At 39.7% G+C, this 23451-nt stretch overlaps 1 protein-coding gene across 1 annotated transcript in view; it reads right to left on the bottom strand.

The window, feature by feature from the left end:
- The window catches only part of LOC149434833 (procollagen-lysine,2-oxoglutarate 5-dioxygenase 2-like), a gene marked incomplete at its 3' end in the record, with an annotated part of 108115 nt that overhangs the window by 19613 nt on the left and 65051 nt on the right, over positions 1 to 23451 (bottom strand). Inside the window, exons 4-7 of the mRNA XM_089663324.1 lie at positions 11285 to 11448; positions 8048 to 8160; positions 2701 to 2764; positions 374 to 471 (exon numbers count right to left, since the gene is read on the bottom strand). Of these exons, the coding sequence (XP_089519450.1) occupies positions 374 to 471; positions 2701 to 2764; positions 8048 to 8160; positions 11285 to 11448 (439 nt within the window). The remainder of the gene's footprint in view (positions 1 to 373; positions 472 to 2700; positions 2765 to 8047; positions 8161 to 11284; positions 11449 to 23451) is intronic.

Below are 23451 nucleotides of genomic sequence, written 5' to 3'. Positions count from 1 at the left end.
TACTTTGTACAATACCTCAATATGGGTACATGTTTCATGGACAAGAAACAAAACAAAACAAAAAAAAAATTAATTTTCATTACGATTAAAAAAAAATAATTTATTTTTAAAAAGGTAAATTCAAAACAGCTCAAGCACTATATTTGCCCAATATAGATTTGGGACATTTTTTCTAAATAGTTTCTTTTTTTTTGCAATACTGTATTATAGGGCCATTACCACAACCTGTCAAATATATTATACTAGCTTGAAGGTTATCCAGTTCCAAAGATTATGCACTGTGGTAGACAGGTACGTAGTAATCAATTCAAAAACTGTAAGACACAGTTACTAGTTAACTTATAGCTGTATACATATTTTTACCATACTTTACCTTGGTAGGGCCATTTCCATGTATTAAAATTGGAAAAGTGTCATACTGGGTATTCTGTGCTCTAGCTCTTGGACCATCAAAGTAAACTGCAACCTCATCTGAAATACACAATAGCAGCATTGCTTTTTAAGAAAAAAAAAAAACAGGTAAGGGTGTTATATGAATAAACTAGTTTTGCATCAATCGCAAGACTAAGTTCAAAATTTGTAATGTGTTCTTATAGGTTTTTTTTTTTTTTCTGTGCTGTATTGAATTGCATTAGGTTACTATTGTTTAGCAGTATTCTGACATTCAGTGGTGGATTTTAGCTACTGCAACTTGTTTACTGAGTGATTTGGTTTCTCCCACTGTTCTTTATTCCCGTTTACTGCTAGTTCGTTCAGTACTAGCTAGACTCTCATTGCCTGATCCTTGTTCCCTCAGTCAGTGTTAGTATTTTACTGTAGAGCAATGGTCTCTAAACTGTGGCCCTCTGCCTGCCTTCATTTGGCCCTTGGGGCACTATTGGTCCTCCAAAACACTATTCTCAGTCTGACACCAGCAATGGGGAACCTTTCCTCCCACAGACACCAAATGATAGGGCAATATTTCTTCCCCCGATATCAATTGGCACTGTTCCTCCCATAGACACCAATGATCGGGCATAAATCCTTCCACTGACACAGACAATGGGGAACTGACTGACACCAAAAATGTGGGTACTATTCCCCCTGCTAATACCAATGATTCCTCCCACTGACTCCAAAGAAGGGGCACTATTCCTTCCACCAACGTCAACAATTCACACTATTCCTCCCACTCATTAATGATGAAGCATTGTTTACTCCCACTGACGTAACAGCATTTTCTACTCACAATGGCCACCAGGTAAAAAAAAAAAAAAAAAAAAAAAAAAAAAAAGAGTGGCGAATGCCTAAAGAAAACTAAAGCAGCCACCACATCAAATGACTGGTAAGCAATAATATACTACATTTAAGATTTTGGGTTCAATACCGCTTTGAGGACAGTATTTAGGTGTGACCTAGGTCTCTAACCTACATATGGTAACGGACTCAAGCGTTTGTTTCTTAGGAAGAAAAGCTTTTTTTCTTCTCAGAGAATAAAAAGTTCTGGTCTGGGTCCTGGATGCCTTGTAGAGCTTTGGAGGAAGGGGGGGGGGATAGGGGAATAGGACCTCAATTTCTATGTTTACATCTTTCAGTAGCCAGTCCTCACTGATAGTTGGCTCCTACACAAAAGGTCGTGCACAGCTGCACTGAGACAGTTGTGAGACGTGAGCAATGTGTGTATTCAGACAATAAGCTCACTCATCCACGGCATTAAAACATCTAGGAATTTGGCAAGGGAGGCTGTGCAATGACAGTATGAAAGTTCCATCTCCATTTCTAGTTACATACACACATTTACTTTTATATAACCTTCCTATAGTCCTCTGAACAGCAGCAATTAAATACCGCAACCATGACCCCCAGAACCAACCACTGCAAACATGCGCTAAAAAGAGAACTTAAGATGGCTATAGATGGATTGAATCTCGACTGGTTCAGCAGGGAGCAGCTGAGATTCGATCTATGGGCAGGCTGGCTGTACCCAAGTTAATCCTTTGATCGACTTGGGTACAACCAGTATGTCATATTTTTACCATGCAATCATTGCCGGAGGCTAAAGCCATTAGCAGTACGCACACATTAGCTCAGCAAGAGGGATTCACCCTTCCACACAGACTGTGTTGATGGGAGAATTGAGCGATTTTCTTTCCTGCAAGTCGTGGTTGCGGGAAAGAAAAATCACACAATGACCTGCCTCAAGGGCTTTATATCAGACTACAGATGCAAATACCACAACAGAGCCAGGGAAAGTAGAATATTTTTAAAAGACTATTAGGTTGCATGAGCAACACAGTTCTTATTTCAGACATGTCACAAACAGGCCATTTCTGTCATCACACCTACAAACTTTTCAAAGGTTGGATTCAAATTTCTACTTCACAAATCTTCGAAAATGGTTAAAATTGCCAATATTTTTGTCTTCATTCTACAATAGCAAGAAGTCTAAATTTCAGTGTTGGCAAGATGCCCAACAAAACCATAATGTTTGTATCAATTTGAAAAAATTTGGACCATTTTCTAACTAGTTAGTTTAGTATCTACAACAGCTGTATACATTTCACCCTGCTGGAGAAGTGTATGTCAGAGTTTATACATCATAAGCTCAGTGCATAAAGTTGCTGTTATCCTTTATTGGCTCAATATAGTGATTTTTGAAAATAGTCATTTTGCCAGCAGTAACTTATAAATTAACTGAAGTGAAAGACAAATATATCTTACCAACTGCTCCATTTAGATTTTGGAAAATCTGAGATTTGTGATCCAACGTAATGTTTATATGTTCCTGTACAGAGGGCGAGAAAGTAGAATACGTGATCTTAAAACAGGCATTGTTCTTTTCAAACCACTGTAATACAGCAATTTTTCTGTATAAAAGGGTGTAACTAAAATACTGACATCGAAGAAGAAAGAAAAACATATACCGAGATTGAATTAATATTAAACCCTCTTCTTTTTAAATAGCTTACTGAGTAGGCAGTGTCCTTTTTCCACTCCTTGACTAGGCCACTGTTTAAGCTGGGCCCATAACTGTTGCCGCAGATTTGTGGTTTCATGGCAACCCCTTTCTCTTCCAGTGTCCTATGGAGCCCTGCACCCTGCTCCCCACTTTCCTTCTCCAAGCTAACAGATTGAATAGAGACTGTTAACTCTTCCTTGTGAAAACCAGAAGTTCGGGAAAGCAGCACTGAGAGAACAGGAACCAGCAGCATTGAAAGCTGTAAAAGTGCTGGGGTAAGACTTGACAAGGAGTTTACTGCTAAAATGTTTATTTTAATTTGGAGGGGGTTTAATATTAGTACATTATGAAGTACCTTAAAACCAAGCCCTCCAGGCACGCTGTCCCCTCTGACAGGGCCTCAGTCTTCCCCAGTCTTCCTTCCGGGTTTGCGTGCTCTGGCCTTCTCACTGGCCGAGCCGCGATGACATCACTCATGCGCACAGGAGTCCCGGGCCACAGCACAATGCTCCGAAGGAATGGCACGGGTATGCCTTTCCTTCAGAGCGCATGTGCAGGCTATCAAAAACAGCAAATATCTCCTAAACGGTGCACGTTTAGGAGATATTCATTTTAGCTACAGGTAAGCTTTATTATAAGCCTACCTGTAGCTACAAATCGCAGAGCAGACTTTACTACCGCTATAAGAGCTCAGCCTGGGAAAATAGTGCATGGAGCCAGTCAGCTGAGCTGCAGTGCCCACGTGTTAACATGCGGATAGGAAGAGAAGTACAGTGACTGACAGGGCAGCTCATCTATCTGCTACTTTTCTGTTCACCATCCAGTAACAGATCAGGATAGAGACAAGACTTTGTGTAATTAAACTGCAGCTAATTTAAAGAAAAATTTAAAGAAAAATAAAAATTGAAAAAAGCAATTTTAGAAATAAGTGTTTACTTTACGTTACCTTCAGGACAATAGGCTTTCAAGGCATTCTGTGTATTCTAAAATTATAGATGACTAGTACCTGCTCTAAGCATACACACGTTTATCGTATGGATTTCAATGGGCTGCCATACACACAAAATTAAAAAAAAAAAAAATGCCGAGACACATTTTAGAAATCAAACCGTAGTAAAATGTATGATACTTCGTGCTAGTAATTTAAAATGGAATGGAACCTCCTACCAAGATGCTTGGAGGTTCCATTAAAAATCAATGGCACCATCATGCATCTGCAAAGGGACTGCTCATTTTTGTGCAATGTGTGAAAGCACACACAATGTGCTGCAGCAATGCACTGGTGTGAATGGAGCCTTAGTGAAAGGACTAAACAGTCCATCTGTTAAAATCTATTCAAACCCTTTCATATAAACAAGCTTAATTTTCTATTTCTTGGCTTTTTATTGTTTGAGTTATCACTGGACATTGTTTTTGGATAAATTGCTAGCTGAAATGAATACTCGTAAAGTTATTGATTTACGGTTATCTTTTCCAGCTTCTATGAAGTTAGTTAATTGAAAGGAACATCATACTCTGGAATGCCAAAAAAGGCCACATATGATAAATATCAGGAAATAAAACGGCGTCATAGTTTGGCAACCATTACAGAAAAGCCTTTTTATTTCATAACATATTTTAGTTGAAATTTATCATACTAAACCCACAGACACACAGTATGTGTTTTCTTTTCTCTTGCACTCACATAAGAAAAATTGATGTCACACTGAACATAATATATTTTACAGGTGTGCATCCCACTGAACCACTGGCAATTGTAAAAGTAATCCTGCATATGGCCATTTCTTTTAAAGGACTATGAAATAGAATACTGGGAATATAGAATGTATTAGTACATTAGAAGGCATATCCATTACTGGTTTTACTAAAACATAAAAAAATATGTCTAAATGTACCATAAGAGAAGAGAGTAGGTCTATGCAGGGCCAGAAATAGAACTTGGGGGGGCCCAGAGCACTTCAGGTTTGGGGGTTGGCCTCATACACAGATGGTTTACATTCTCAGTGCCAGTCACACATTTTCAAAATGCATGACACAATGTCATTCTAAGTTGACGTGTGCACACACATGCGCAGTCATAGGCGACCTTCCTTAAGAGTGTAAGCGCCAGTCCAGAATAAAAACTATTACAGAGGATGGCTGGCAAAATATTACTTCCCAAGATGCAATAATAGAAAGTAATCATTATTAGGTTATTTTACATTGTTTCATATTTTTTTTGCATAGAGGGGGCCTATTCTGTCAGGGTGCCCAAGGCAGTTGTCCCTTTTGCCTCTCATAAATCCAGAACTGGCTCTATGGCTATGCAGATACATGTGCACAGTACAATGACCTCTATTGACCAGTTGGAAGCAACTTTACATCTATTAGAGTTATAAAAAAAAAACAAAAAACAAAAAAAAACCTGAGCTATGGTAGTTGTGCCAAACAAGTAGATGACAAAAGACTAGTCAGCAGTATTGTCTGTAGGCTCCCTGCTGATGATCTTTTCCCCATGCCTTATTCCATGTGGCCTGGTCACACACCAGGGTTGGTTTACTAAAGACAAATTGGCTGTTCACTTTGCAAGGTAGGTGGAAGTGCAAGAGAATTTTCCCCAGAGCTTAGTAAATATGGTTAAATTGCAGCTTGCAAAAATACAAAATCATGTGCAAGGAGAACTGAAACCACATTTTTCTGTGTACATGATTGGATAATGGATGTCGACACTGCTTCAACTCAATCACTAAGCTCCAGGGAGCATTACCTTTTAAAATGAACAATTTATTGCCTTTAGTATATCAATCCTAATAGGTTGGTGTGTGGAGGAGGCCATCTTGGTACAGGAACAGAGCTTTGTTGTCTCATGTCAAAGCCACCTTGATGACTGATGAGGGAATAATCAAGAAGCAAGCAGTACGAGTAGTGTAGAAGCCTAAATTCATAGAACGGATGACTAAATGAAGCAGGGAGATGCAGGCAGTGAAAGTCCTCCGCTACAGTTTTTTTTTGCCAGCAAGTGGCACAGTAGTGCATCACCAATCCCACTCCAAACTTTAGGAGTCCATCAGTTTAAGGCAACAGAGCCCATACAATGCAGATATACAGCTAGGAACACTCAAGGCAAAAAGGTACTGTTTAAGGGCAATTCACATTCTAGATATGTTGCCTATGAGATTGAGTCTTAATTGTTTCATAGTCTAGGCCAGTTTTAAACATTTGAGTACTAGAGTACTAGCCTGTAATACTTCATTACCAGACCATGTTTCAGTTTAAGTGTTTACATTTGTCATCACTGCGATCAGAGTACAGGGTCACTCAGACCAGCTCTGTACACTGCGTCTGTTCTAAGCAGTCCGATAATGGCTTACATAACCACTATTGGACACAGCAGCCACCTGGGCCTTATTTCTGCATTGACATGTTTAAATTCTGATCTGAATTAAGGAACATTGCAGCATCATTTCCACACCATCAACACTATCAGAGGAAGATGCACTAAGTGGACTTCATTAGCAGAATCAACAAGTTTTTGTGGGACTTTGCAAGGGGTCTAGGAGGAAATTGCAAGTGTAGATGCCTTTATGAATAAGTGCTACAAAAAAAACAAAACAAAAAAAAAAAAAAACTCACAACTACAGCCTTACCATGATTCTTGCACAGGCTGCACTCCTGTGCTAAAATGTCTTTTGAACGTAAGTGACATTTTAGTAATGTCACTAGTTCCCTGTGATTTGAGTGCTAATGAGCTTCGCAAACCTCCTGCCTCAACAGTGTATGCACAATGGCTAAACTGATCAACTTATGAGGCATTTATAAAAAAAAAGTTATTTCCAGGTAGTCTAACACTTGTGTTCTTGCATGCGTTTTGCTATATGCAGCTATGTAACATTACTATATGAATAATGATAAGCAGCACTTTTTTTTTTTTTTTTTTTTTAAAACAGAATGTGGCAAACTCAGTTCTGCCACCTCCAACACTGCCCTGTCCTCACCGACCTGTCTCTGGTTAACACAGAAGCTGGCAGAGGAAATGGTCTTCTGTAGTCACTTCCTCTGCTTGCTTCTGTGTTTACCACCGACAGCATGCCTGTTCGAGTGGCTCAGACTTCTCCCTGGCACCCTCAGGTAAGTGGAAGGGGAACTGTACTGCGTGCTCTGTGTCGAGGGCTCTGTACTGTCAGGTGCATTCTGTACTGTGGAGGGACTATGCACTGTGTGTGTGTGTGTGTGTGTGTGTGTGTGTGTGTGGGGGGGGCAAGTAACATTTGGTTATACACTGACCTTATTACCCACTTCTAAGTCCTGTGCCCTGTGCGATATGCACTACTGAGCCCTTTACTCTGTGTGTTATGCATTCCTAGACCGTGCACCTTGTGCAATAATGCAGTTCCGAATCATGACCACACCAACCACCTGATGTGGCGCACAGTCTCTGCTGCTTTACTTCTCTCCCTCAGGATACAGGGGGAAGTTGGCGGAGGGAATGCAAGCCTGTTTAAAGTATACCAAGGGAACTCAAGTTACAGGAACAAAGGAACAGCTAGTGTTAATTCAGCTTAATTATGACAGCAAGAAGTTTAATCAGTAACTCAAGGAACCAACACTTCTCACAAGACCTGGCTTAAAAGCTTGACTATGACAAAGTGTCCAAAAATCTAAACTGTAAAAAGAATAAGAATATGCAAACCCATCATGTAATATTCCTGACATGTGCCTGCTGTACCATGTACTTGCATTAAGAAGTATTCCGTTCCCTTTGTATGAAATCCCTGGTGTTCCTGGAGAGCACACCATGGTCAGTTACTAACTGTGCTGAGAACTCAGCCTGCCCTCCTTCATTGATCAGACCTGTCCTGACATGACCCCACCCCCTCACAGACTTTCACTGGGAAGATCAGTGTGCTTGTTTCTCTCCCCCCTCCCCCCAGCTCTTCTGCATCTGAGAACAGAGGGAATGTGATCACTTATATAGAAAAAAAAAAAAAGTATTTATGCTTTTTTGTTTTTTATCTATACACAAATGTTTTGCCTTTTATTTCTATTTTAATCCAAATTAGTTGTTTTACAAGGTGAGGGTTTATAAATCACTTTAAAACTAATAGATGTAATATATAGTCTATGTCTTACCCGTTGAAGCGCATCAAGGTAAATTTTGGTGTAGAAAAGCTGATCATCATCATTATCTTGCAATGTCCATTGTTGCACAATTTGTTGTATACTTTGTACATATCCAATAAATCCTGGAATAAAAATATTAACACAATTATTGCAGTATAAGTAACTGTTCTAAGGCCCTGTTCACATCTAGTGATTTGGGATTGCAAGTGGAATCTCTGCGATTCTGCCTGTGAATTTAAATCGCACTGCAATGCTGGCAAAACACAGCATGAATGTTCGGGTGCTATTAATTTTCAATGGCACCTAAAAACGTGGTGTGGTTTTGCCACGATTGCAATGTGATAAATCATGCTGCAATCGTGGAAAACCGCACCACTTGAAGCTTGGTTGCCCAAAAAGGAGCAAGAGCTTCTTTTGGGCAACAAGTATTGCGTGGCAAAACCGCACCGTGGCTAGGTGCCATTGAACATTAAATGGCACCAGAAGACGAGTAATGCGTTTTGCCCGTGTAGTGCAATTTGGAATTGCAGGCAGAACCGTGGTGATTCTGTGCAAAATTTCAAATCGCTAGAGGGACCCAAAAGTTAAGTATGAAGAAGATGAATTTGTGAAATATTTACATTAAAACATTTTCCAGAAAATGGAAGCACTGTGTTAATAAGCTTTCTTGATAAGATTGGTAGGTTCTTACTTAAAAGCTTGTGGACATGGCTAAAAAGTGGGCCTGGTCAAATAAAGGAGAAGTACAGCCAAAGCTTGTTTGGTTCTGCACTCCTGTGACCCGTTTTGTCACTCAACTGGTCCAGGCCTGGTAAAGATCCCAAACCCAGATGTCTGGACTGGCACCTGGCTCAGCTTCTCAGTGATCTGCTAAGAGCCTGAGCCAGCCGCTCTGACCCCCTCCACAGCTCAACACGGGGGACGGGAGGGAAGGGCAGAGAATTGTGACTGACAGTCACCAGCTCTCTGCTCATGGAGCACTGAGAACTGAACAGTCAGTGGCGTTTGATCACTGAGTTCTCAGTCTTATTGGTGATCGATGCTGCATACACCTAGGTAACAGATTTCTGCAAATTAAAAAAAAAAAAAAAAAAAAAAAAAAAAAAAAAACCCTACACGCCTCTTAAGTCAGGGTCACTTTAAAGGCATATGGCTTCTAACATTGCACCTCACTTTACTTTGATATATTTTTGACAAAATGGGGCCTGGGGATTGACTGAAAAGAAATGTATAGTTAAAACAAGCCAGGCAGTGCCCCACTGCATTGGTGTTCAGTGCTTCCCTTACCAAGCACCTACTGCAGTGTTGCTGCCTCTCTGTAGGATGAAATTGGATCAGTACTACCAGTATCTCAATGCCAGGTGCTGGAAATTAAACAAACATTCTAGTGCCTGGCACCCTGCTGTAATTCTGCAAAGTCCAAGTGTTCTGAGGTCTGCAGGACATGGACACGGGGGGGACAGAGACCAAAATTCTGGGACACCAACTATGCCGATGTCAGGAGGTGCCAGTATGCAGTACTGGCACATAAAAAAGCCTGGTTGTAATAATCCATAAAAGGTATAATTAGCGTTAACAGATCCACTTACTGACCGCTAAAACATAAAATAAAAAAACCGGTTCTAATCCCTAGTTACAAGCTTTACAACATATAAACGTCTTGACACCTTATGGATTTAATTAAGTCTAAAATGGAGACAGATCAGGCTCTAGAGAATACAGGGTTAATATGTGGGAAGCTTCACCGGAGATTCAAATGAAGCATGATAAATAGAGAAAGGCAGTTATGAAAACCTCTGTGTTTCAGCCCAGAGTCCCAGAGAAAAGGTCAACTTAGACTGATTGCAGGCTGTGCAGTTATGCGTTCCATGCATTTACAGTACAAGCACTCTGTTTAAACTTGAGCAAGTTCCAAACCCAGCTTAGTTCTTCCTGGCTAGCAATTTCAGTAAAGGTGGTAATTTAAGGGGAACTTGGTAATTTGAAAGTATAGTTCTACTGTTGCTCTAAATAACTGTAAGAACAGCAAGAAAGCAAAAGTGATACACTGGCCAACACAAAGCATTTTAGTTTAACAAGATCCTGCATTTCCATTATGTTAAGGCACCTTATGGACCCTGACAAAAAACAGCATAAAAGACAGGCAGATTTTTTATTTATACATTTACATAGTACTGCAATTTCTTTTCACTGCCGCATTCACTTTACAGCCTTTACCCCCAAGGATCTTACAACGGAATATATCTACCACAGTCCTACACAGGCAAAATACTCATTAAGGTCAACTTGGCAAGCCAATAAACCTACCAATATGTTTTTGGGTTGTGGGAGAAAACCAGAGTACCCAAAAGAAACCCATGCAAACATATGGCCCAAAACAAAACTTTATGATGAGCATTTTGTCGGTGGTAATAGTACCAAAAACTACACCATGTAGTTTGGATAAAGCCTTGGCAATTCACTACAGCTGGTATGTGTTATGCAGAGAGCGCACCTGCTGGTGCACATTGCATTGGAGCAGTATGATGCTTTGTTTGCCTTTGCCATCTCATGGTTTGCCTTTTTCTTTTTTATAAACATTTCATTCAACTCTGTAGCACAGCATATTGCAATGCAATGTAGTAGATCTCAACATGCTGTGTAAAAATGCAACCTTACTTTGTCTCATTGTACACCAACACTGCATTTCAGTGTGAACTGAAACCACAGGACATAAAAGCAAATTGAAGCGCAAAAGGGGCTGATGTGAATGAGCCCTTAGGGCTAGTTTACATGGGCTATTTCTTTCAGAGCTTACCAAACACCCCATGCATTTGGCAAGTATTGGCATGCAATGTGAAGAGGGAATAGGGGTGGGGGATTGGTTGAGTTTTGTAGTCCAGCAGGCAGGGCTGAAGATACTGCATTGTCAGCCCCAAAAGGGAGTTAAGAGCACACTGATATTTAGCAGATCAACCTGTATATTTTTACACTTGCAGTGCTTTTAAAAAAGGAAAAAAACAAGGGGAAACTTTGTTTTGCCTTGCCATGCACTTTAAATAATAACCTAAGGAAGAGAGAAACTTAGAGACCAACATATTTTACTATAGTGAGAATAGTCTAACTTGCAATGGTGTTTAACCTGTCTTATCCTTACTAAGAAAGCATAATATGTTAACATTGCATTTGTCTCCTGGCAGAGTTATTGTTTTACTTTCCGATTTAAATTTGGTTAAGAATCTCAGAGATACCACATAAAAACGTTACCTCCTGAGTTAAGAAATCGTTTCCCACTGCGCACCACGGGGTACTTGTCCGCTAATCTTTTGTCAGGCCAGACTAATGCTTCTGCAGCAAATACAACCTTGTGCTTGCTTTGCTGGAATTTTGAAAGTATTTCTTCAGGGCCTCCAGAAAAGATGACATCGTAACTAGAAAAAAAAAAAATATGTTTATTTTAAATGTGGGGTTATGTCAAACTCTTTTTACAAAGCAAAGGTAAAAGTCTATGAAACATTAGGTTTTCTGAACACCATACAATTGTATTCTTTCCACTTTCATTAAATCATATAAAGTGGAGATGAAGGAAATGACGAACTTCTTGGGCGCTGGTAACCAAAATAAGGTCTTGTAGCTTGTAAAGGCTATAACCACAGCTGCTCAATAGAACATAGGAGACGTGTAAATTAAATAGTAGCTGATGAGCGCTACTGGTATAAAGCCAAAATGCTAGTGACCAGTGAAGTATTACAAAATGGCAAAGATGATGGCAATGTTATCCAGAATAAAAAAAGGATTTTATTATCTACTTTAAGTAATTTAAAATCATAAATCACAGTCAAATATCCAATGTGGATCAAGGAAAAACGTAGGTGGTGTAGCCCATGTGTATAGATGTTGGTGCGCGCCAACGTCTTTTCCAATGCACGGGCTTCAGAGATTTGAGGCAGTATCCTGCTCTATGAGTGACACCTTTTCACAGTTGGCGACCCATACTCCAGCAGAGTGGTCCATAGGATTTCTTCACCATCGCCTCCTGCACTTTGGCCCGGTATTACATGTTACTTCAGCAGTAAGCCAATTTTTATTGCCAACATCTATACACATGGGCTACACCATCTATCTTTTCCTTGATCCACATTGGATATTTGACTGTAATTTATGGTTTTAAAATTACTCTAAAGTAGATAATAAAATCATTTTTTTATTCTGGATAACATTGCCATCATCTTTGCCATTTTGTAATACTTCACTGGTCACTATCATTTTGGCTTTATACCAAGAGCACTCATCATTAGCTACTGTAAAAGTAGAGATGACAAGAGTAAGTTTGGCAAAACGGATTTTTAGATCCATGAATCAGTAATAGCCCTGTTTAAATAGGCTCAACAAACCACCACATGAAAGAAAAATAAGTGTCAAAAATATAAAATAAATAACCAAACCATGGTATAAACAATGCACTTTAAAATCCTTATCCACTGGTCATCTGTGAAAATATATTATCAAATGGCTCTCAATGAACATGTATGAAAATAAAATTAACACTAGTAGTTCTAAAGATAATGCATGTAAAAATATTTGGTATCACTCTGGAAGTGCTTTACATCAAAATATTCAAAACATATGCAAACTGCCTAGTGGGCCATCAATCAGCAAATTTTCATTCCGTTACATCCTCTGACCAAGAAATAAAAATATCCAGCATACGTGCACATGAAATATATATGCAAGAACACACAGTCATATTATGCGGATATGTGCCAGTATGTGCTGTATAAATGATGCAAAAAAAAAAATAGTAAGAATGGAAGTGCCCAACAATCTAAATAGGTATTTTCCCCCAATGTACACAAAAATCTCTAATAAAACGTTACATAGAATGTAGGAAACTTGTTACCAAGTATGTATGGATTACATGGGTTCCTTGCTAATAACAATGTCATACAATTGCAAAGTTTCAGAACTATGCATATTGAAAAGTATGTCTATAAAAGTTTTTGATCAGTACAAAAACTTTCCACTATAGATATAGGCTTGCAAACCAAACCTGGTACACAAATTAGTTAATAGCAATAGCGTCAAACCATTCTGTGAGCTTGCAAAATTTAAACTGTGTATGCACTGGCACATATCCATAAACAGATCTGCTGGTTAAAATATTTTTTCACTGCAGATGCTAGCATTGTGATATCAATTGTCCTGCCTTCCAATTATCTTCCAGTAATAGGTCTCATTCACATTGGCGCTGTGGTCCATAGAGCATGAACTGGCCATTTGTTTATGTGGATGGAGCAGCCAGGAGCTGCAGGCAGGCAGCCACAGTAGCTGTGGGGAAGTAGCAGTTATACAGACACTACCACTCAGGGTTTTCAAATCTGGACGAACAGAGTTACGTAGTGTAGCGTACATGTAAGATTTGAGTAGCGGAGATGTGACCTGTAGAAAATACGACAATGTAGATTTAGCATTCCATGTTATAATAATACAGGTGAAACTCAAAAAATTTGAATATCGTGCAAAAGTTCATTTATTTCAGTAATGCAACTTAAAAAGGTGAAACTCATATGAGATAGACTCATTACATGCAAAGCAAGATAGTTCAAGCCGTGATTTGTCATAAAGTGTGAAGATTATGGCTTACAGCTCATGAAAACCCCAAATCCACAATCTCAGAAAATTAGAATATTGTGAAAAGGTGCAATATTCTAGGCTCAAAGTGTCCCACTCTAATCAGCTAATTAAGCCATAACACCTGAGCCTTTAAATGGTTCTCTCAGTCTGGTTCAGTAGGAATCACAATCATGGGAAAGACTGCTGACCTGACAGTTGTGCAGAAAACCATCATCATTGACACCCTCCGTAAGGAGGGAAAGCCTCAAAAGGTAATTGCAAAAGAAATTGGATGTTCCCAAAGTGCTGTATTAAAGCACATTAATAGAAAGTTATGTGGAAGGGAAAAGTGTGGAAGAAAAAAAGGTTCACAAGCAGCAGGGATGACTGCAGCCTGTAGAGGATTGTCAGGAAAAGGCCATTCAAAAGTGTTGGGGACTTTCACAAGGAGTAGACTGAGGCTGGAGTCAGTGCATCAAGAGCCACCACACACAGATGGATCATGGACATGGGATTCAAATGTTGTATCCCTGTTAAGCCGTTCCTGAACAACAAACAACGTCAGAAGCATCTTACCTGGGCTAAAGAAAAACAGACCTGGTCTGTTGCTCAGTGGTCCAAAGCCCTCTTTTCTGAAAGAGCAACTTTTGCATCTCATTTGGAAACCAAGGACCCAGAGTATGGAGGAAGAATGGAGAGGCACACACTGCAAGATGCTTGAAGTCCAGTGTGAAGTTTCCACAGTCTGTGTTGATTTGGGGAGCCATGTCATCTGCTGGTTTTGGTCCACTGAGCTTCAATAAGTCCAGGGTCAACGCAGCCATCTACCAGGAGATTTTGGAGCACTTCATGCTTCCTTCCACAAACGAGCTTTATGGGGATGCTGACTTCATTTTCCAGCAGGACTTGGCACCTGCCCACACTACCAAAAGCACCAAAACCTGGTTCAATGACCGTGGGATTACTGTGCTTGACTGGCCAGCAAACTCGCCTGACCTGAACCCCATAGAGAATCTATGGGGCATTGCCAAGAGACTGATGAGAGACATGAGACTGAACAATGCAGAAGAGCTGAAGGCCGCTATTGAAGCATCCTGGTCTTCCATAACACCCCAGCAGTGCCACAGGCCGATAGCTTCCATGCCACGCCGCATTGAGGCAGTAATTGCTGCAAAAGGGGCCCAAACCAAGTACTGAGTACATATGCATGCTTATACTTTTCAGAGGTCCGATATTGTTCTATGTACAATCCTTGTTTTATTGATTGCATGTAATATTCTAATTTTCTGAGATTGTGGATTTGGGGTTTTCATGAGCTGTAAGCCAATTATGACAAATCACGGCTTGAACTATCTTGCTTTGCATGTAAATGAGTCTCATATATTAGTTTCACCTTTTAAGTTGCATTACTGAAATAAATGAACTTTTGCACGATATTCTAATTTTTCGAGTTTCACCTGTATAAGATGTGTTCAGAGTTCAGTCAGAGACAGATGTCGCCAATTAGCATCTGAAAAGACAGAGCAGCTGCTAGGCTGGAAGTGACACCCGGGTGCCAATAAGATTTGTCATACATACACATACATATATATATATATATATATACATACATACATACATACATACATACATACACACACATACATATACATACGCACACACACACACATATACACACATACATACACACACCCACATATACACACACACCCACCCACATACACACATTCAGACTTTGCCACCTTCTTGAAGAGGGATGCCATACATTTCAGCTGCAGGAGACCAGGGGGGCTCCGATGTGTCTGGGAGCTACAAATGATATCAGCAGATCAAAGGAATGTTTCATCTCTCATAAAAGCTAAAATATTAGTTTCAGAGAGATGAAAATACTTCCTTCTGATTGGACACTCTGTAGGCTACATCTGCATGTAAAACTTTATTTGTGGCCTATGTAAAATCCCAGCGAAATGCAGAAAATGGTTATATTGCGCCTGATTGCAACATCTGAACAGTGATTGGTACTGTCGCGATTGGACTGATACGCTGGTGTCGGAAATTCAATCCCTGACTTGGTGAATCAAACCGTTCCTGATCCAATCGACTTTGGGCATTTCAGCACTGAGAACATCCTGCGGGCTGGTACAGGAACACCCCACAGAGTCAATTGGCCAAGGACTAATGTCCAGCCCACGTCCATATTCCCATAAATTAAGAACCTGGGATATATATATATATATATATATATATATATATTCAGATTAAGTCCCCCCTTATTCCCTCTTACCCCAAGTCATGGCCGCATGTGCGCGCCTCGGTTAGCTAGTCGCTGTGGGCGTGTGCCAATGGCTCCTGCTGCTATCAATCTGCCCAGTATGGAGGGAGACAGCAGCCAGAGCAGATACGCTAGTGCACATTGCTGGATCAGATCGGGCTCAGGTAAGTATAAGGGAGGGGTTGGGTGGAATCCCTTACAGTTTTTCACCTTAATGCATAGAATGTTTAAAAGGAGAAAACCCCTAAGGTTTTAGAACCACTAATTCTTTCCACTGAGAAGCTTAGGCAAAATTAGTTTGGGAAATAAATATATTCCCTCTAGATACTCACCTAAATATATATATGCATATAATCACCCACATTTAGGAGGGGAGGGGGGGGGGTCCTTAGAGGGGGTACATTTTGAATAGTTTAGTTTATTTCGCTTGATGCTATTGGTCTTTTTTGGACTATAAATTGATTAAACTTATTGATTAGTTTAATGTCTCAACATTTTTATTTTAGTTTTTTCACTGTCTGCATCTTTTCTTTTTCACAGACATGAAAAGTTCTAACAGCGACTCATGCACCAAATTCAGGTAGTTCTAATGTGCTCCACTTCTACATTGCAGCGCAACACCTGCACCAAATTCAAAATAAAATACTGACAGACAGTTTTGACAAAAGTGGAGCTAATTAAGACTAACTCTTTTTTGGCGTACAGAGAGTTTTCATGTGTTCTGGAAGTGGCACAGCATGTGCCAAATTCAAGTACAAGTTCTAGACAGGTACATTCATTTGGCACCAGGGGCAGACTGACCATTTGGAAACTCGTGCACTGCCTGAGGGCCCGGGGTCAGTAGGGGGCCCCATGAGATGCCCCTGGTACCTTTTTCATGGGCTTTTTTGAGTTTGGGCAAGGACAAAAGGGGCCCCATGATCCTCTATTGCCCGGGGGCCCCATGAGTTGTCAGTCCGCCCCTGTTTGGCACATACTGCACCACTTTTAAAAACACGAGACCCTTTTGCAAAAGTGTTTTGGCATAAGAATGGCTAGTTAAAATGAGCTTCTGTAACCCCCAGAAGCATTTCAAAAACAACAAGAAGCACCTTAAAGAATATATACACTCGAAAATTAAATATATTGCAGCTTACCAGTAATTTTAGGTGGTGGCTGCATTTGGTTGTATTTTTCATGCCAAGAACATTTTCAGCAATTACAGAAAATACCTGTTGATCTTCCCAGAAATGTAGTCTCCTTGTCACTTCAAGTGAGATGAACTGAAACCAGTCTGATCTTTGCTCTGTAAATGATTAATCCACCTGTCCCCCATGTATTGAAATTAATGAATGAGGCAGATACTGTATAATTGAAGTCCAGACTGGATGGCAACCATGGCTCCCCCAACAGGTACTGGGAGTATTATCATGTGAAAATGTAAAAAAGAAAAATAAAAATAAAACTAATGCAGTGAAGGACTGAAAAGCTTCAATATATAATGTGTGTGTAAAAAATTATGAAGTTTTGTCAAAATTCCATGATCTTCACAGAAGTTTGAGAAATTAAAGCGCTCAATTTTATTCATCTTTAGTATATTTAGTATAAGTAAAACAATAAAAAGGTTATATGCATGGCACAAGTTATTAGATAAAAACAGTGTCTGGTTCTTTGTGCTGTGCATATTTAAATAAAAGCCCAGGATTATGGTTTTTCCCAACAGTTGCTATATCCATTTTTGACAATGTCAGCACTCTAGTCCTGTCAGAGATAAGATACAGATTTTTCCACCTAAGACTTTAAAGTAATCATGCATCAGAGAAACTAACAAAGGCAATATTCTATAAATTCTGAAACCTGCCCTTCAATTGTGCACAACTTCTCACCACAAGATGTTTCATTCATGTCTGGAAGAGGGAGAGATCTGGTGCTCTTACACACTTTCAGGAATGTTAAAAATGTCCATGATAAAAATCCAACACGTAAATCAGAGTGCAGAGACATGTGTGGAGTTTAGATAATTAGACATTTACTAGATAATGGTGTAACTTTTAAATGTCAATTGTTTCAGTTGTTTTAAGTCCTTGCAATCCTTTCATTCATTGTTTGACCAAATCCAGATAAATCCCCCCCTTTTGATTAGTCTATCAGGTTTCTGTTTTCCGTGTCTTTGTTGGGGAGATTTCCCTTGACTTTTTGCAGGCCAGGAAGTGAAGTGATAAGATACCTCTTCAGAGACACAGATGGGGGGGGGGGTTAGGGGGGAGGGAAAGAAAAAACATTCTAGTAGAGTCACTGAAATTTATTGCTGCTGAAGCTCTAAAACTTCCTGTCCCACTGACAATTGATCCTCCCGTTTCTTGGCCTGGCATCACAGGCATATGTAGTAAGAAAAAAACCTTCTCAATGCAGTCGCAGGGGAGAAAAAGAGATACCAACTTTTTCCACTCTGTCAAAAAAAAAAAAAAAAATTTTGGCTGAACTTGAGCGTTGCCCCTTTCGCTGCCAGGCACTTCTTCTCTCCACTTTTAAACTCAGGTGGCGAGACATTTCTGCAATTTTTCATTTGCTTTTTTATTTTTACCTTCCAGCTTTTAGAGTTTGTGAAAGACCCCCCCAAACCATACATTTTCTAAAAGCATAGGACCACTAGAATAAAAAGGAAGGTGCTGATTTTTTAGGCCCTGTAATATTTGCGCAAATGTTCAAATGGCTATTTTCACTAAAAAACACAGTAAAATCCTTAGATGCATAGATGACAGAATTTACAAAATTCCTGCTAGATATACAAGTTAAAACTGTATTGAGTTAGTACATAACATTTGTACATTTTGAATTGCGTCTATGTGAAATGATGAAAACTTAAAGGTGCGCAAAACTGTAAAAAAAGGTACAATTTACTCTAAAAATCTGAGGTTATTTTTCCCTTACCACTTTAAGAGTTTGCAAAACCTATAGAGTAAAAAAAAAAGAAAAAAAAAAAAAGTGCTACTGATTTTTTAGGCCCCATGATAGTTGCGCAAATGTTTATCAAATTGCAGTTTCCACTAAAAATACACTAAAATCTCTATTAGTGCATACAAAACACAACATAACATACAAAAGTCATCCTAAATTGCTACTAAGGCCTCATTCACATGGGCATACTAAAGTGGAATAACGTGTTTACCTGCATGGGGATGCCCAGATGTTCCGTGCCAATCGACTGACATAAGTCATATCATTTGGGATGCAGTGGCTGCACGGGCACAGCCACTGCTTCCATTCTGACATCCATGTAGGTGTGAGTGCACAACCCCAAGCTCAGGTAGTGTGAGATCAGGAACATGCACCCAGTCCCACATGGATGTCAATTTGGGAGCAACAGCTATGTTTGTGTAACTATATCCAAAATGACAAATGGGACTGACTGCACAGAACACCTGTGCATCCCTGGTCAGGTAAACATGGCCTTGCAGGGGCGCAAGTAGTATGCCCTGCGTGAACAAGGCCTTATTTTATTTATTTATTTTTAAATATACACTGCTCAAAAAAAATTTAAGAAACTTTGAAAAACACATTAGATCTCAATGGGGAAAAATATGCTGTTTATCTACACGGATATGGACTGGGTAACAGGTTAGGAACGCAAGGATACCCCATAGTTTGATGGGGATGAAAAATGATCAACCTACAGGAGGACTGCAGTCAAAGACACAACCCAAAAATCAAAGTGAAAACAATTGATGCAGCAGGTTAGTCCATTTTGCTGAAATTTCATTACAGCAATTCAAAATGGTACTCCGTAGTCTGTATGGCCTCCACGTGCTTGTATGCATGCCTGATGTCAAGGCATGCCATTAGTGAGACGATGGATGGTGTCCTGGAGTATTCCCTTCCAGATCTGGGCCAGGGCATCACTGAGCTCCTCCCAGATCTAGACCAGGGCATCCCTGAGCTCCTAGACAGTCTGAGGTGCAACCTGGAGGTGTCTAACGGACCAAAACATGATATCCCAGAGGTGCTCTATTGGATTTAGGTCAGGCAAAAGTGGGAGCCATTCATTGGTATCAATTCCTCCATCCTCCAGAAACTGCCTGCATACTCTTGCCACATGAGGCCGGGCATGGTCGTGCACCAGGAGGAACCCAGGACCCACTGGGTCAAACAATGGGTCCAAGGATTTCATCCCAATACCTAATGGCAGTCAGGGTGCCATTGTCTAGCCTGTAGAGTCTATGAGTCCCTCTATGGATATGCCTTCCCAGACCATCACTGACCCACCACCAAAAAGGTCATGCTGAACAATGTTACAGGCATTATCCACAGCTTCTCCAGACCTTTTAAGTCTGTCACATGTGCTCAGGGTGAACCTGCTCATCTGTGAAAAGCACAGGGTGCCAGTGGTGGACCTGCCAATTTTGGTGCTCAAAAGGAAAATGCCAATCGAGCTCTATGGTGCTGCGCAGTGAGCACAGGGCCCACTACAGGATGTTGTACCCTTAGGCTACCTTCATGAAGTCTGTTTCTGCCCAAAGGCTCTGAGGAAGAGGTTATGCCCTCGAAACGCGTTAGTTAGTTGGTCATCCAGGGTTCCATCGTATGGACTCAGATGTTGTTTGGATCATTCGTCTTGTTCAGTTTGACATGCCTGTGTTATTATGTCCATTGTGAGTATGATACCTATTTTTGTTTCTTTAATAAATTATTTTAAACGATAATGCACTAGGTCGGTGCGCCCTTTTTCTGTTTCTCCATTTGTAACCAACTATGTAACAGATTGCTGCCTGTATAAATATAACTTCGGATTATGATTAGACATATTTTGAACGCCCAGCTCAATACAGGTGGATATTTTTCCTTACAAGCTAGTTAATTTGGCTTCCTGGAGGCTGACAAGAAAAGTCTAATAACAAGAAGAAGTTCTGTTTGCCGCCGCGAGGCAGCCTTGAATGAATTAAAACACTAAAAACAGTTCTCTCGTAGTCCAGCAATGGTGCTGTACCTGCCTTCATCTCGATGTCTTTGTAACACAGGAGCTGTTTATGTAAAGGGCATTGTTCAACGGTCTACAGACACGTGGGTTATAAAGCATTCAATAAAAGATTTATATGCATCCTACAATTACTTCAAAATTACTTTAACAGAGCACAGTTTGTTCAGGCATTGTTGAAAGACCTGTGTTTTGCTTTACTTCTACTGCTCATTAAAATGATTAACTGAATTATTACCAAAACTCCTGAGTGCTTTTTTCCCCCCATACACAAGACAGTACTTCGAGTAACCCAAAAGATAAGGATTTATAATTTCAAACATGCAACTGACTGTCATTTTCTAAATTTCATTGGTTGTAGCTAAAAATAACTCACTTGTTTTAAAAACCTGGATCCTTGCAAGGTATGCAAGGTATTTAACTGGACCTATAGTGTGAAAAAACTCCACTTGTTATACAACCCCTGCCAAAAAAAAAAAAAAAAGTATGGAATCACCACTCTTGGATAATGTTCAATTGTTTGTGTAGAAAAAAAAATTATAATAATAATCAGACATGCCTCAAACTTACTTTCATTTAGCATTCCTACATTCTGGCTTCAAGAAACACTTAAATAAAAAAAAGAAAGAAAATACTGTAGTCAGTTGCAACTGTTTTTGCACATCAAGCAGAGGAAAAAAAAATGGAAACACTCAATTCTGAGGAATATATTATGAAATCATGAAAAAAAACACTATAGTACACTAGTACTTTGTTGCATCCCTGCTGGCTTTTGTGACAGCTTGAACTCTCGGAGGCAAGGATTTAACTATTGACAAACCGTATTCTTCATCAATCTGGCTCCAACTTTCTCTTATTGCAGTTGCCAGATCAGCCTTGAAGGTTGGAGCCTTGTCATGGACCGTTTTCATTTTCAAGATAGATTTTCAATTGGATTGAGGTCCGGACTATTTGCAGGCCATGCCATTGACATATGTCTTTCTTGAAATGTTTTCACGGCTTTTCCCTATGGCAAGATGCATTATCATTCCGAAAAAATATATAATCACCAAACATCATTTCAATTGATTGAATAAGAAAAGTGTTCAAAATCTCAATATAAACTTGTGCATTTATTGAAAAATGTATTGACGGTCATCTCCCCTGTACCCCCACCTGACATGCAACCATAGATAACCAATGGATTGTGGAAATTTGCATGTTTTCTTCAGGCAGTCGTCTTTATACATTTCATTGGAACGGCACCAAACAAAAAGTTCCAGCATTATCACCCCTGCCTAATGCAGATTTGTGATTCATCACTGAATATCACTTCTCATCCAATTATCCACAGTCCACGATTGCTTTCCTTTAGCCCACTAACGTTTTTTTTCCTTTTACTGTTTAAGCATTTTACCTCCCTTCAAAACACTGATGTCAGGACATTTTATCTCCTACTTAACACCAGTCTGGTGGACATTTTTCTTTACTTACACTGACTGAAAAATGCTCAGTAGCTAGTAGGAGAAAAAAAAACTCTCAACCTAACCATTGCCAATAATATATTTTAATAATGCCATTTATCAGGGCAAAGAATCTGTAAATATGACAACCGCTCCAGGACTGTAAAAAGTACACTAAGAGAAAGTTAAACAATGCATGCAAATGTAAAGAACATTGGACAAATGTGATACAAAAAAAAGTAGATGGTAAAAAAATGGGCTTTCCAAATTTAACAGCAAATTAAAAATTAATTTTAGTAACCAATCGTACATCTCCCATTTATCATACTTTTCAACAATCCGTGACTGAGATCATATCCCTGTTTCACGGAACATATCTAAAAACAATGTCATTAGTAGAGAGGATCAGTTAAATTGATTGGTTTTCCAGAAAATAATTCTCCATTTCCTTTGCTCAGTTTAAATTACCCAAGCATGACTGCTGCACTGTCATGAGTCGACCAGGAGGTCAACATTGAGTGCCAATATCTGTAGGTCCCATAAAATAATCTGCCAAATCTGTACTCTTTGCAGATTATGCATTAGACCTAAAGACATTTTTCAAATAGATCAGATGTTTTGAAAATGATAAAACTGATAAATCTTAATCAAACACATCTGCTACATTTAGCACTGAGACAGTAAGCGCACCCATGTGACATACAGTACACCCATTTAATAAGTAAAAAAATGAAACACCCTTTTGTTCAAATATACAATATTCACCACTTAGATTCCAGCACACTTATGTGAACCTGCCAATTCAGTGTAAAGTAAAAAGCAAACTGCCTAGTCCACCTCTCATGCTGCTATGTACCTTATACTTTCTTGTAATTCTAAGGGCAGGTCTGAGTCATACCATTCACAGGGGCCAAGTACCCTTCCTGCCCCTATGTGACATCACTCAAGTCTGGTGATTGCCTCTTCAGGTATTCAGCAATGCACTCTGGGAAACAAAGTCACATGCTCCCCCTATACCCAGAAAACCTTGTTATTTCTTCAGTCCATCATGAATGTTGCTGCCAGACTCATCCACCTTACTAACTGTTCTGTATCTGCCACCCCTCTCTGCCAGTCCCTCCACTGGCTTCCCGTTGCCCAAACGGATAAAATTCAA

Source organism: Staurois parvus, unplaced genomic scaffold (assembly GCF_062004578.1).
Source record: "Staurois parvus isolate SC_StPar_1 unplaced genomic scaffold, SC_StPar_1.0 ptg001663l, whole genome shotgun sequence".
In the NCBI taxonomy this organism is placed as follows: domain Eukaryota; kingdom Metazoa; phylum Chordata; class Amphibia; order Anura; family Ranidae; genus Staurois; species Staurois parvus.
This window is presented reverse-complemented; position numbering and strand designations above follow the sequence as displayed.